Source organism: Prionailurus viverrinus, chromosome A1 (assembly GCF_022837055.1).
Source record: "Prionailurus viverrinus isolate Anna chromosome A1, UM_Priviv_1.0, whole genome shotgun sequence".
In the NCBI taxonomy this organism is placed as follows: Eukaryota; Metazoa; Chordata; class Mammalia; order Carnivora; family Felidae; genus Prionailurus; species Prionailurus viverrinus.
In genome coordinates, this window is record NC_062561.1 from 27,472,994 (window position 1) to 27,488,466 (window position 15,473).

Below are 15,473 nucleotides of genomic sequence, written 5' to 3' on the forward strand. Positions count from 1 at the left end.
GGAGCGGGTCCTTGCCTTCTGCTGCAAAATAACAAAGCTTTCAGAGCTAGGCCCGCTCAACCTGACGGAAGCACGAACCGCGGGACCTACGGTGAGCCAAGAGAAAGACGATAACGAACACCTGCAACGAGAAAACCTTCGGACGGGAAAACACGGAGGGTCTTGTTCAGTCCCCCTGTGCCCTCTGGTAACGGATGGCCTGGCTATCGCGCTGGCACCCTTTTCTTCTCATGTCCGTAACACGTCGCGATTGCTGTGTGTGGCAACACCCGTGATGTAGCCCCGAAGACCAGCGGGGGGAATTGTTGTCCCAAGTGGGAGCCACGTGGAAACGAGCCCAAGAGCCTCTGGTCCATCGTCGGCTGCCCCAGGCTCAGTTTCTACACGTTCCCCTTCCTTTCACAAAGCCCCTCTCTTGACACGGACAGCGTGTGGCTTTCTTGCCAACGGTTTGACATTGCCTAAACACACACACACACACACACACACACACACACAAGCTTTCATTTTAATATGTACAAATAGCCAGAAAGAACCAGCGTGTCAGATCGGACACATCACGGGTGTACATGCATTTATTTTCTTTCAGACTTTCAGCATTTATTTCCCACCACTTTATTTTAGGCTTAAAAAAAAAAAAATGATCCAGCAGGGGCTGCTTCCTAAGCATTAAAAAGCCAGGAAGCAGTGCTGGCAACGACCGTAAGGCCCGCCCCCCCTTGCCCTTGCTCTCTGCTCCCAATGTCTGCTTTGATAAAACGCCAATTAAAGGTTTCCAGAAATCTCCAGATAACTGATTATTGCTAAGCCTTCAGAGAGAGAGTAGAGGGAGTAGTGTTTTCAGGTGTTCACTGTTAAAAATCTCATTTGAGCAATAGCTTTTCTTCTAGTGCCTCAGTGACCAAGGAGATGTCTTCCCGATTCTTCCTTTGCAAAAGAAAAAAAAAAAGAAGAGGAAGAAAATCATCTTTTTGTTTAGGCCTCCAGAAACAATGCCAGTCATTCAAATATGTTCTCAAGGAGGACATGTACAATAGCACTGTGGCACGTTAAAACAACGGAAAATACATCATTCACGAGTAATCATTAGTCTAACATCAGCTGGTGGCAACTTGCAAACACTGCAGGGTTTAAATTAATAGCAATACAACTAGGAAATGAAATCATTTGTTATTCTTAAGAACCAATTTTATACATTTTATGCCTATGGAACTGCTTTCTGATCTTATTATTTAAAAAATAATGACCAAGACCCATTTATTTTTTGCCAGCCATCAAGTTTTCTAAAATATTGGTCTCAAGCTTGTTTCAATAAGACTCATTAGAATTATATGCTCCTTCTGGTTTTTTTGGTTCTCTTTCCTTGGAAGTTTTATAAAGTGCAACCCCAGATAAATCAGAGTTAACAGGATGATGTATATTTAACAGACATGCTTGCTTACTCATGTGGGGTTTTTGTTTTGTTTTGTTTCTCCTTGAAATTTGCAGTTAAAAGGTACCAAGGAATTGGTCGAGACCAACGGCCACAGCCATGAGGACACAAATGTAGGTACCACTGACCCAGTATTTGCTCTTGTTGCTTGATGTTGGTTGAATGCCCACAGGTATGTGGCACTTTATTTACGACACAAAGGAGATCAGAAGTCCTGCCCCTCGGTGGTTTATTAAGATTACTCTGAATGGTTTGGCAGTGAAGTGTGGTAGACAGGTACTGCTCTTGTTAGCTTAAGTTATCAAATGTCAGTTTTAGAGGTACTTGAGCTAATCTCTACCATAAAAATTCTCGTCTCCGTGAATTTCTTTGAGTTCTTTGTATTTTCAAAGCTATACGCTAATGACGTGTTGGGAGGGCAAATGGAATGAGACCAAACGGGGGGTAATAAGTTGTGTATTGCATGCGTATTTATTGAGTTTGCTGGTCACTGAAGATGGTAATGAAATGATTGCTATGCTGGAGAGGTTTCAGAGCAGACCCCGTCTCTCAGAAAAGCCCTTGAAAGTGACGCCTCTCTTGTTTCTGACCCAGAACAGGAGCATGGTGCATCCATCTTCTTGATACAAGAGTAATGGTGCAAGATCCCAGTTAGCACAGACTTTTCCTCTTAGGGTTCCTTGTGTATCCAGTTGCCCAAGATCAGTCTGGTGTTCTCTCTGCCTTGGAAGTTCTGCAGTCTCAGGTGGAATATTATGCCATGTAGATCATTGTCTCTCCCTATGTATGATGGTTGTGCTTTTGTCTTTTTAAAAATCTGTCTGATATCTGTACGTATTTGATTATCGTCATCACAGAAAATGCTTACTAAGCAGTTCTTTTCACATAACGCAGAATCAGACATGGTAATGAATGCCTGATTAAGCTAGAGCTGGGAGAAATTATACACTTCATGTTCACTCTTGTTTTAATTATATACCGTGGAACGCCTGACATCCAAAGTACCAAAAAAATCCCTCTTTAATAACTACTGTTCCTGCAAAACGGATATTTAACGTATGACGTTTATGGAGAGTCGACTGCGTACGTAGAGCTCTACTACGTGCTGGGGGGGGGTGGTGGTTACAGAGAAAATAGAAGGCTTGCTGTCTGCCCTCAGAGAACTTGTAACTGAGTTGGGGATGAGGGAACACATGGGCGATAGGATGTGAAAAGTGTGTCACAAGGGGAGGCAGCTGTGATGCGGTGTAGTTTGAAATCTGGACTTTGCTGCCTATTAACTGTGTCAACTGGGGGCAGGTCAGCACTTCTGAGTTTCATTTTCCTATTTGTAAAATGGATCGCGATGCCTACCTCAAACATGTGTCATGAAGTCGTAACGGGCTGAGGCATGTGAGACGTCACTACGATGGTCTCGTGGTGATGGACAACCGAGAACAGCTTCCCAGATCAGTAGGATTTGGGTTAGCTTTGGAGAACGGAGAGGATTGAGAAAGCAGAGGAGGAAGCCATGCATACAGAGCTCTCCGCAGGCAACATTGCCACCTAAATATTTCTCTTCCCACTCCAGTATTTCATAAACCCCCGCCTTACCGTGGAGCCTTTTTTCCAGGGTCCTGTCCTCCTGGGACACATTGCTGCCGCATTCTCGACCAGAACCTTCACATGCTTCTCCCTCAGAGTCAGTCCCTCTGTGTCTCCTGAGGAAAGCTGCCGTCAAATCCAACAAGGCAAAGTGGCAGGATGCCTCGATTTCCTGGTCTACAAAATGGGGATGATATTACCTGTCTTTCCTTCTTGTAAGGCTTATGGTGAGAAGCAAATGAGATAATGGATGTGGAGGAGGCACTTTGTAATTGTGAGGTTCTTAGCAGGAGGTTGTTATGATTATAAGCTCATCTGTTGGTCGAATTAAATTGACGATGCGTGTGAAGGCAGGCCTCACACAATATCTAGTCCCTCTCGTTTTGAGAAATGTCAAAAGGCATTCATTATTCAATGAAAAAAGTGGAAGGTCATCTTTGAAGTCTTTTATCCTTCCTAGAAGAAAGTTTTTAGCTTTGAAAGAGACCTCTCTAGAATCCAGGGTGTGGGCTGAAAAAGCCCACAATAGAAAAGTCGACAGAAGCAATGGCTGTTGAGAGACAGGGTTGAGGTCAAGTAGGAGGGAGGGGCAACACTGTGACCAAGGGTGGGTGAGAGTTTGTGGAATGATGGAGCCCAGCAGCACTTGCCGGTGCCCCCCTCCATGCCCCCCTTTCTCACTGGGCCAAAGGTTGGGCTAGTTTCTATAATCACTGCCTATTCTTCTAGGGCTTTCCCAGCAGGTGGATAATCCGCGGGTCTTGCTCTTTTCTGTCTGTCATGTTGTCTCCTTTGGGCAGTTCCCTACTACCTTCGCTGGGTTATGTGAATGAAAAAAAAAAAAAAGTTATTTTGGCCACACATTAGAAGCGCTTGCACAGTATCGGGTGAAGGTCGTTTTAAATGTCTGAAATGAAGTCTCTGTCTCCTCTAAAGTTTCCATCGGCCTTGTGGTGGTAGCAGGCATCAGGCTTTCAAACTAGATCGAGAAGGTTTGGGTTCATTTTGATCCCTGAATAGCCGTGTGACCAGGGCAAGTGATTTGACTTTCACCTTCCTCATCCGTAAGAGTGCTCAGGGTACACAAACACTTGGCTTAGCGTATCAATTCCCTCTCTTCACCTAGCCACATAAATAGTAGTTGGTATAGAAGGCAGAATTTTGACAGGATGAATTTTTTATGGTTGTTTTTGTTGTTTATTATTTTTTTTTAATTTACATCCAAATTAGTTAGCATACAGTGCAACAATGATTTCAGGAATAGATTCTTTAATGCCCCTTACCCATTTAGCCCATCCCCCCTCCCACAACCTCTTCAGTAACCCTCTGTTTGTTCTCCATATTTATGAGTCTCTTCTGTTTTGTCCCCCTCCCTGTTTTTATATTATTTTTGTTTCCCTTCCCTTATGTTCCTCTGTTTTGTCTCTTAAAGTCCTCATGTCAGTGAAGTTATATGATATTTGTCTTTCTCTGACTGACTAATTTCACTTAGCATAATACCCTCCAGTTCCATCCACATAGTTGCAAATGGCAAAATTTCATTCTTTTTGATTGCCAAGTAATACTCCATTGTGTGTGTGTGTGTGTGTGTGTGTGTGTGTGTGTATACACACCACATCTTCTTTATCCACTCATCCATCAATGGACATTTGGGCTCTTTCCATACTTTGGCTGTTGTTGATAGTGCTGCTATCAACATTGGGGTGCATGTGTTCCTCCGAAACAGCACACCTGTATCCCTTGGATAAATGCCTAGTAGTGCAGTTGCTGGGTCATAGGGTAGTTCTATTTTTAGTTTTTTGAGGAACCTCCATAATGTTTTCCAGAGTGGCCGCACCAGCTTGCATTCCCACCAACAATGCAAAAGAGATCCTCTTTCTCCGCATCCTCGCCAACATCTGTTGTTGCCTGAGTTGTTAATGTGAGCCATTCTGACAGGTGTGAGGTAGTATCTCATTGTGGTTTTGTGTTTCCCTGATGATGAGTGATGTTGAGCATTTTTTCATGTGTCGTTTGGCCATCTGGATGTCTTCTTTGGAGAAGTGTCTATTCATGTCTTTTGCCCATTCACTGGATTATTTGCTTTTGGGGTGTTGAGTTTGATAAGTTCTTTATAGATTTTGGATACTAACCCTTTATCTGATATGTTGTTTGCAAATATCTTCTCCCATTCTGTCAGTTGCCTTTTAGTTTTCCTGATTGCTTCCTTCACTGTGCAGAAGCTTTGTATTTTGATGAGGTCCCAGTAAGTTCATTTTTGCTTTTGTTTTCCTTGCCTCCGGAGACGTGTTGAGTAAGAAGTTGCTGCGGCCAAGATCAAAGAGGTTTTTGCCTTCTTCCTCCTCGAAAATTTTGATGGCTTTCTGTCTTACATTTAGGTCTTTCAACCATTTTGAGTTTATTTTTGTGTATGATGTAAGAAAGTGGTCCAGGTTCATTCTTCTGCATGTCGCTGTCCAGTTTTCCCAGCACCACTTGCTGAAGAGACTGTCTTTATTCCATTGGATAGTCTTTCCTGCTTTGTCAAAGATGAGTTGGCCATCTGTTTGTGGGTCCATTTCTGAGTTCTCTATTCTGTTCCATTGACCTGAGTGTCTGTTCTTGTGCCAATGACAAGATGAATTTTAATGCAGATCATGAGGTTTAAAACCTCTGGCACAGAGGTTATTGACTAAGACATATAGATTTTTTTTTCTCTATAATTAGTCACATGGGCAGGAATTTTACATATTATTTATTAATAATAATTATACAGGACTGGTGCAGGCTTAGCTGGATATTCTTATGAGAGTTGACAGTTGCTTTTTAAAAACAATATATTTTATTATAAAAGAAGTAGTCTGTATGAAACTGGAAAATCATAGAAAAAAAATACAGAGGTGAAGAAAAATAACTTAACATCTCATTACTCAGAGATAACCACTGTTAATATTTTATTTTGGTTTTTTCCAGTCATGTGCATATATATGACCAGAGGGAAAAAGCCATAAATAAATATTATCATAGTGTCTTCAGTTTTGTACATTTTTGATTTCTCATTATATCATAAGTATTTTTCTTGTCACCAAATGTTCCTCAAAGACATGATTCTTAATGGCTGTGTAATGCAGATAGGAAATAATTGAACCACAGACCTATGTGTTCGGCATTTAACTTCCCATTTTTTTACTATTATAAATAATGCTGTAATTAACATGCCCATAAATCTCGTTCTGCCTCTTTCATATTTGTTTCTGGGGGATACTGTATATTAATAGGCGTGTCATGGAGTCTGGCAGGGAGTTTCAGACTTGCAGAATTGTTTAGCATTTAGGATGTCGTGTGGCAGATGGACACTTATGGTAGCCATTAGTGGTCCTGAAGGGACTCATAACAAATATGTCTCGTCTTGCAATTTACTAACCCTCTTGCCTTAGTCCCGAGCGTTGTCCAGCTTATGGGATGTTAACCACACTTAGATTTGACCTGTTACTCTTCCTTTTCTACTGTTTTTATGTTTTATTGAGCCAACAACAGTCTGTGACCAACACTTTGTCTGCTATTCCCGAGGTCCCCAAACTGACCTACCCTGGTCCCCATCTGAAGACCTGCGAGCTTGTGCTCAGGAGGAAAGTTTTCCGAGGTCCAATTTAAACCCATTAGAGCCAGAACCTGAGATCACCGGCAAAGGCCTTGCTCTCCAAGAGTACTGATTTTAAATAGACTTTTCCTTGTGTTTGGAACTGGATATGTTAATGACGGCCGGGCAGTCCAACCTTCTAAGTGTACTCAAGTTTAAAACTAGCCTTTATTATGGTTCATTTAGAGATTTCAGTTATTCCAGGCCCCAGTTTTCTTTCCTAAAAGGCAAACCATAAATTTTCCTTTTATCCCTGTCTCTGAGCTATCTCCTAATCCCTAGAACTTCTGAATACCTAGCCTGGTCCCTGGTAATTAATGCATAACAGATACCAAAATCTAAAAGAAAAAGAAAAATCCGCCCTTATCTTGCATCATTTTTGATGACGTTCCTCCCAGAGCTATCCCCACCTGTGATCCTTACGTGTGGATGTTTGATGAGAAAATGGAAGAAAATGGAGGGGAAGGGAGAGGGTGAGAGAAATGCAGGAATAGGGGCACCTAGGTGGCTTAGTCGATGAGGCATCCAACTTCAGCTCAGGTCATTATCTCGTGGTTGCTGAGTTCGAGCCCGACGTGGGCTCTATGGTGACGGCTTGGAGCCTGGAGCCTGCTTCAGATTCTGTATGTGTCTCTGTCTCTGCCTCTCCCCCACTCATGCTCTCTCTGTCTCTCTCTCTCAAAAAGAAACAAACATTCACAAAAAGAATGCAATTACAATTATAAAAAAAAAAAAAGAAATGTAGGAATAAGTAGGAGAAATCAAGTAAAGTGTCAGCTGAAGCCTGCAGCGTATAAACAATTTTGTCTAAAAGTTTCCCATTAATTTCCACTCCTCCCGTCCTCGTTTCTGCCATACGAAAGCCGCGACACCCCCGTCTTCTGGCTGCACAACCCAGGCTCACACACTGGGGTCGGAGAAATCATTTGCAACCTGTAAAGAGGCTTAATTCATGATGCTGGAGGTTGCCGCTGTGAAGTACAACACCCTTCCCAGCCGACAATAAAACAAAAACACAAAAGAGAGAAACACTTTGCGGTTTTTCGCGCTGCCTCTGTAAGGAAGTAAATCCTCAGAGTTGTCTTTAAATCTGTCAGAGTAAAGACGTTGGGAGTGTATAGAAGAGATGCTGGGTGAAGAACATTGTTCAAGTTGAGCACACCGCAGCAGAAAGCCATTGTTAACCGTGTATTTTAATGACGTCTACGGCTGAAGCCCCACAAGTGCTGGGTCCTCTGCCTGGTTTCGGGACATAGCTTTCATCCTTGAGGCAGGCGAGCCCAAGAGGGAAGACTATATACTGGTGTATTCGATAAGGCAGGAAAGAAAAAGAAAAACCCTGCAGGAAAGGCTCAGATTCTTAAAAGGCAAAGACGTGAACTCAGTCCCGTCCTTTCGCCACCTATACAACCTGCCGCCTGCTCTCGGGGGTCCCCAACCTGGAACCGGAAGGGGAGTAGACAAGACAGAAAGGACTCACTCTTCCCACACCCCATTCCACAGGCTCTGTGAGGGCAACCGGAGCCCCTGACCTGGCGAGCCGGCGCCTGGCGGGACTGGGTGTGAGACTGCGGACGGACAGCACAGTTCCTGCAGCCCTGGAGATCTCTCTTCTCACCATTTCCCGCCACCCTCAGCCTGTACAGAGTCCCCAGTCTGTCCTGCCGTCCCCTTTTCACTCAGTTAATGAAGTCATCATTGTGGGGGAGGCAGCAGGGTATAGGGCTTTGGAATAGATCCGGGCACCAGGCGGCCTGGCTTCCATCTTGGTGCAGCCCCCCTTCCTGTCCAGGAGACCTTGAGTGTCTTCCACCTACATTTTTTTTCCACTCCGGAAACGAAAGTAATAATCACACCCTGCCTCATTAGGGTTATTGTGAGCATTGCTTGACGGTGTTGACATCATCGGCCCGCGTTAGGCGTCGTTATTACCCCGGCCTTCCACGTGCCAGGTGCCGCACTGGGTTCTGGAGACCCGTCAGTGAGGCGTGTAGACGTGGTTTAGCCCAGGTGAGCTCAGCCCCTGTCATTGTGCCCTGCGCTTGTCAAAACTTGCTTGGCCTGTGTTTCATTCCGTCAGGGCTTATTCTCTGCCATCAAGTTAATATCACAGTGGGCATAATGGGCTTGAGGTAATTTACTTGCGTGTTTCCAGCAACTCTCTGGAGATGAGACCTTTACCGTAAGGACTGGCTCCATGGAGAGGAGAATCTGACAGGAATGAGATATATGACATGTAGGTACGTAGGGAGCATGAGGGCCCCTAGAAAGCTCAACTGGAAAACCGATAGCCACTTTGTCTTCCTCCGGGGAGAGACGGACCCACGTCTCTGGGTGACTGAGGTCACCCTCGCTCCGTAGATGTTTGAAATCAAGAAGGTGGACTTGTCGTGACTAAAATTTCCTTTCTGTAATATATTAATGTCCTCACATACCAAATGCTGACATCCAGAACTCGCCTTTTCCTCAAATTATAGTTCCTGTAGCATTACTGCTTTTCTCTTGCTGATGCTTCCTTCCCCATCCTCTACCTCTGCGTCCCTCTCCACCCCCTCCTGTCCCCATACTGCCTGCCTTACCACGTTTTCTGCTGTGAGTTAACCACGTGTCCTGCCGTTGCCATAAAATCCATAACTCCGTCTAAAAAAACCCCACATTGGGGCACCCGCGTGGCTCAGTCAGTTGAGCGTCCAACCTCAGCTCAGGTCATGATCTCAGAGTCCGTGAGTTCGAGCCCCACACTGGGCTCTCTGCTGTCGACCTGGAGCCCGCTTCAGATCTTCTGTCCCCCTCTTTCTCTTCCCCTTCCCGGCTCACACTCTCTGTCTCAAAAATAAACATTAAATAATAATAATAATAATAATAATAATAATAAAATCCACACACATCCCAACCCTGAACCCTTGAGAGGGACTGAGGCCTGGAAGAGGCTCTGTACCACACCCACTTTCCAGCCCGTGCAGAGCCCGCAGGAAGGACGAGACATCAAAAACAGGCAGAGGCTGGCTTCATGGTCAGTGCTTGTTTCCAGTAAACACGTGAGAAGTTTTCCTAACAAGCTCCTCGCTGCCAACCAATGATGTGTTGTGGAGCTGGGGACTACGTGGTCTGTCCTTTTTGTCAAGACAGGAGTTGGTAGTAGCTGCTTGGCCATGCGTTGGGTTTAGAGAAATGGAAACACCTTCTTTGCCCAGGCCAGGTTAGAGAAGTATAGGTAAAGGAGACATAAGTTTCAGCTCTATGTAAAATGGCCTCACATGGACAGGGGGACCGGTATAGCTAAACCAAAGATCTGAAACAAAACAGTTTTCTAGTTTGGAGACCAGTTGCACGTAAAACCTTGGCCTGCGAGTAACTTATTCTGCGAGTGTTCTGCAAGACGAGCAAACATTTCTCATAAATTTTAACTTGATAAACGAACGATGTCTCGCAGTATGAATAGTACGTGTGGCCGAACGTCCCAGATCACAACTGAGCCCATGGTTCTTGAAATTCGCTTTGATAAACGAGTGCTCTGGATTACACGCATGCTTGCAGAAGACATGATGCTCACCCACCAAGGTTTTGCTGTGCTTTCCCCTAAAGGCTGAATGATCCTCCCCGATGTAGAAGCAAAAGCAGTTGCTCAAAATGGAAGACTGGTGATGTATGGATCCCATAGGCCTGTATATGAATGCTCCTATCTTAAAAGCACCACTTTGTCCTTGTGAAAAATTTAGAAAATGCAGAAAACTGTAAAGAAAGAAAAAAAACACTTCCACTCCTTCATGTTTCGTGTTTGTCTATGTGCACGTGCATACATTTTTAGCACACTTGTAGCATATCACGTACAGCCTACACTTTTCCCCATATAAGCCATTAGCCTTTCCCCCACGTTAAGTATTTTCTTAATGTGACTTTTGATGGCCATCTACTACTTCATGCCACAGATGTGCTCTAGTTTATTTAATCCATTCCTACCGTGGGACTTCAATTTTTTTTTTTTTTTTTTTTTTTTTTTTGCTGTCACAGACAGAATGCAATGAATATTCTTTAACCACGTGTTAGTTAATCCATCTACCGTTTAAGGACTTTTTAAATGTGGAAGATTTCCATGTGGTTGGGATTTAGGGATGGCACGAGATCCACTGATCCTTTAAAAATGTTGGCGCTCAAAGCCTACACAGTAAGTGATGAGATACACCGCCAACAATAATGTGTGGTCGTTACCATAGAGAGAGGAGACTGAGTTCTTCAACAGGAGAGGGAACACAACTGCCAGGGTATTTGCATTCTAAAGAGAAAGGCAAACTGTGTGCTTCATGAACGATTTAGAAGAACAATACCGAGACACGTTATGTGGGGTTCTGGGCTGTGAACGGGAGATCAGACGTCTCGGTGGGCTAAGGACTTACATAGAGCCTGTTCTCTGTGTGGACCCCAGATCCAGACTCACAGAACCAAGCCGCCCGCACCCAAATGAGGCTTGTCCACCCTCCGGAGGAAATACATAAGATCGAGAAGAGTGATCAATTAACAAAATGGGTTCGAATCCCAAAAGGAGAAAGAAGTTTTTATTCCTAATATGGCCCAGAAGACACATGTACGCCCCAAACCAGCAATAAGAGATGCATGCAGAAGCATACAGACATGACTTGAGTACAAGCAACATCATTTTAAAGTCAAATAAACCCAGAGGGCTTAATCACAGTTCTCCTGCCTCCCACGAGATACAGCTTCGCACTACCTGATACGCCGATCGGAAGTGAGTAGGAAGAAAGTTTGGGAACATTCGTGGGAAAAGCCACCTAGAATGAAGGCGGACAGAAGCAGAAGCTTGTTGTAGTGCCTCCTGAAGGTAGTAGGGGAGAGTGTCGGGAGCCTCCTGGACTCACACAGCTTTGGTTCCTGCTGACACAGCACCTGTTTTAGTGATCTGAAAACAGCAAGGAACAGGGATTCACCAGTGGGTCAAGGTGCCTTCTGAGTTCCATGTTAACCGCGGAGCCACCGGGCTTCCCAGACTGTTGTTGTGAGAATATTAAAGGTCTTCCACGATTGCCACACCCCTAATTTGTGCCGATCGCACAGGAGACCAGGACGGGGAGAGGGTGAAACGTAGCAGCCGGGGCGGGGGCCAGCGGTGGTCCCCATCTGCCACCTGCTCTTCCCCGGGCTGCTCCGCTCAGCCGGCCCTCGCTCTGCCGGGGGGCGCTGTGTAGTTCCACACGCAGTGCTCATCTCCAGACCTGATCCATCACGTTGCCACATAACTCACTGGACTGTGGCATTTCTTCGAGAAAGTGTGTAGGAAGATGACACAGAAGAAAAGTAGGTGGAGAGCTGGGAAGAAGAAAAAGGGGAAGAGGGGCAGGAAAGACTACGACAGGAAGTTTCCCTGTTCCATCGCCTTCTGCTGCCCGCCAGCACCTCGAAATCACGCCTGGCAGGCGGGAGAGCGGTGCCTCTCGCCGTCCCCCACACCCCTGCCAGCTCCGGTGGTGAGCTTTGCTACACAAAGGTGTGTTTGCGGCTGTGCGAATCTACACGCTTCGTGAAAACTGTATCCAAAATATAAGGTTCTTGAACTTGAAGCAGCAAGCTCGGATGTTAATCTGCCAATAAAATATCGGGGGGCTTTCTGGGGGTAACTACGAAGACTAAACTTGGAAAGAGATACGTCCAGACTATCCACAATCAAGTGAAGTGTGGTCTTGTCTTTCAGCCTCAAAACTCTGCCCAGCTCTGGTGGAAGCACTCTCTCCATTCCCTCCCTGTCTCCCTAGGGCTTGACGGGTCGGAATCCACTGGGTTGTGAGTTCACTGCCCACCAAGTGGGCTCACCTCCCCTTTCCCAGCCTCCCCCGAGGGACACCCAGCCCGGCGGCTCTCTTGAGACGTCCAGTTTACGGCCACCTGTAACTGAGCATTGCCAAACCTCCATGCAGGTTGCAAACTTCACACTTTTGGCTTTCAGTGTAACTTAGGGTATGACAAAATTTCAGAATTTCAGCAAGCCGAAGCTCAGTGTGAACTCCCTCCCACCCAGGTAGGAGCCCAGGTCGAACTGGGAGGAGAGCTGGTGCGCAAAGGAGGGGCCTTCGTGGGTTATGTTCGTTATAGAGAGACTGTGGGACTTTTCCTGCAGAAATGAGTGAGTAGTTCTGAGCTGTGCCGGTGTCAGAACCACAGAGGTCTTTGCCTGTCACCCCCACCCCGGGCAGCAGTCTGCTCGTAAACCTGCACAGTCACCTGGACACTTGCGGGAAGCGCCTTGCCAGGTATATGGAAACCGTTTTCCAGAAACCCTGCAGATTCCCCTGAAAAGACTCACCAGCCTTGGAACACTTAATAGTTGTGTTGTTTTTTTTTTTTCTTTCACATTTCTTCCTATTTGATTTTTTTTTTTTTTTCAAGAAAATCCTATAAGCCTCGGGCTTCCCAGCCCTGAAATTGTCCTTGTAGGGGAGATTTGTGACCGTGATGTTCAGCATCACCGTCATTTTTATTGTTATGTCAGCTTGCCCATGAGTTTACAGAGTGCCTTTGTTTGTCTGGACAGTTTCCAGACTGTTCAGTGTATGCTGATGAGCTACTTTTTACCTGCCTTGCAAATTCCATCTGTTTCCAAGCCCAGCTCAATTCCCCTTTCTTGGGGCCTTCTCCCAGGCTCAGCCCAAATCAGTTACCATCTTCTCCATATTCCCACAGTATTTATCTGCATTCCAAACATTCCGAACAACCCAGTTACGATAGGCCTACCGCCTCAATGCAGGCATATGTGCCTTCATGGCAGGTAATATGTATGTGCCTTACAGAACCTGTCCCAGTGATGAGCCCACGTAGGTGAATACGTTTGTAACATTTAAAATACTTACCGACCGACGATGTAATTGACAGAATTTCTAGCAGCCTGGGACAGCTCTGTGAATCTGCCTGGCCTGGGGAGATGAAAGGTACACACACTTCTTTGTGGATATTATAGGCAAGTGACCTTGAAGGTGAACGTGCTCCATTCTGGTTCACTTGAAGACGTGTACAGAAGTCTTGTAGACTGTGCAAGTTAGAATGGAGGTGATACAGGGACCACCCCACCTCACCTTTATTTTATGCGTGCTCATTTGGCATATACCTTCTTACCTAATTGGCGTGTGTCTGTGAGTCTTCCATTCTCGAAGGCAGTATTTCTCAAACTTTATCAAGCAGTAGAATCTAATGGAGAGCTTCTTAAAAGTCCGGATTGCTGGACTCCAGCCCAGAGTTTCGGATTGGGTAAATCTGGGCTGGGTCCCACAGATCTGCATTTCCAACAAACTCCCACATGATGCTGACTACACTTTGTGTAACTGCCAGCTGCTTTCCACCCTAGTCCAGGTTAGGGGCTGCTCTGGGCTCCCACGGCACCCAAGGCCAACCCTTGTCATGGCTTCTGTCACACTGTGTTTTAATGTATTTGTTATGCCTCTCATCCCCTGGACACATAGGAACCACTATGATTCATCTGTGGCTCTTGTCTAGCACAAAGCCTACCGTATGGTAGATGCTCAAAAAATACCTGATGAACGTTAAGAGGGGTAGAGGCCCAAGAAACTCCAGTCAAACTGTGGTGAACTGAGGTGGCCAGGGACTTTATTTAGTCCAGATGTTGAACTTCTCTGCCATTCAGCCCCCGAAAGAAAATACTACCTAATTCCTAACTGCCAGACTGGAGTTCGTAAGAAATCACATCGTTTCGGAGAGTACGCAAAAGACCGTGGACTCACAGCTCAGCCGGGTCCATCCACATCCAGGTGCGGGCCAGTGCAGGGGTGTAGGCACAGTACTGCGTGGGGAGCATATGCCACCGCAGCCCAGTCACTGCCCCCAAGGAGCACATGACCCACTGAGGAGAGCGCATACGGCAAAGAGGGGAAATCACTAAAGACTAGCTCTCGGTAAGGAAGAGGACTTGGGCCAGGATGAGGGATTTGAACAAAGTGGAGAAGTTGTGACTCCGTGAGAGGTGACTCAGATAGCAGCACAGACTAATAGCTCCAGAGTCTGAGTGTCGGGGGCCCAGTCCTGGAGCCACTGCTTTCCGGGTGTGTGAACTTAGGAAGCTACTCCCCTTCTCTGGGCCTCAGTTTTTCCATCTGTAAACAGGGATATAATAGTACAAGCACCTGGCACCTACCAAGCGTTCAGTAAGTATCATGACCATTACTCATATGATTTTTTATTCAGAGAACTTCGTATGCCAGATCCACTGCGCAGCAGCCCTCCAGCCACTTAGTTCTTGGAATATTTCTCGCGTCGCACATGCGAGAACACAGAGGAGAGAACTGGACTCTGGTGTGTTGGAGAGGGGAGACAATTGAGTGTTTACTGAGATAGTGTGCCTGGCCAACCTTGTGAAGTTCATCTTACGTAAATAATAATGAAATGTCTTTCTCATTTATCAGATTGCATCCCATCTATTCTCATGACCTAATTTACCAACATAAAGGTCAAAAAACTCTGAATTTTAATATTATCATTAGTAACGTAAACTCAGCAGGTGAAAATTATGATAGTGGGTGCTTTGTAGCGGAGAAAAATAAGAAATGTCATACTGAGAAATGGACTGGGAAAATAACATGCCAGGAGCACCATAATACAATTAATCTTTACCAGCAATAGAGTCAGTATCATACAAGATAAATCAAACCAACTAATTCTGGATGCACATACATACATTTAAAAGTAGTTCGCTTTGGTTTCTTCTGTTTGCTCCTCCGTTTTTATTGGTTAAGGAGATTTTTCATGTCAGTACGTTTGCAGGCTATGAAGGGTATGCACTTGCATAGGCAGAGCAGCGTGGGGGACATTTTTTACACACTG

At 45.4% G+C, this 15,473-nt stretch overlaps 1 protein-coding gene across 5 annotated transcripts in view; it reads left to right on the top strand.

Moving 5' to 3' along the window:
- ENOX1 (ecto-NOX disulfide-thiol exchanger 1) overlaps positions 1-15,473 on the top strand; it is a 552,986-nt gene that overhangs the window by 491,046 nt on the left and 46,467 nt on the right. For all 5 annotated transcript variants that reach the window (XM_047876641.1, XM_047876659.1, XM_047876649.1 and 2 more), the window contains one exon: positions 1,489-1,545. In XM_047876641.1, coding sequence (XP_047732597.1) covers positions 1,489-1,545 — 57 coding nt within the window. The remainder of the gene's footprint in view (positions 1-1,488; positions 1,546-15,473) is intronic.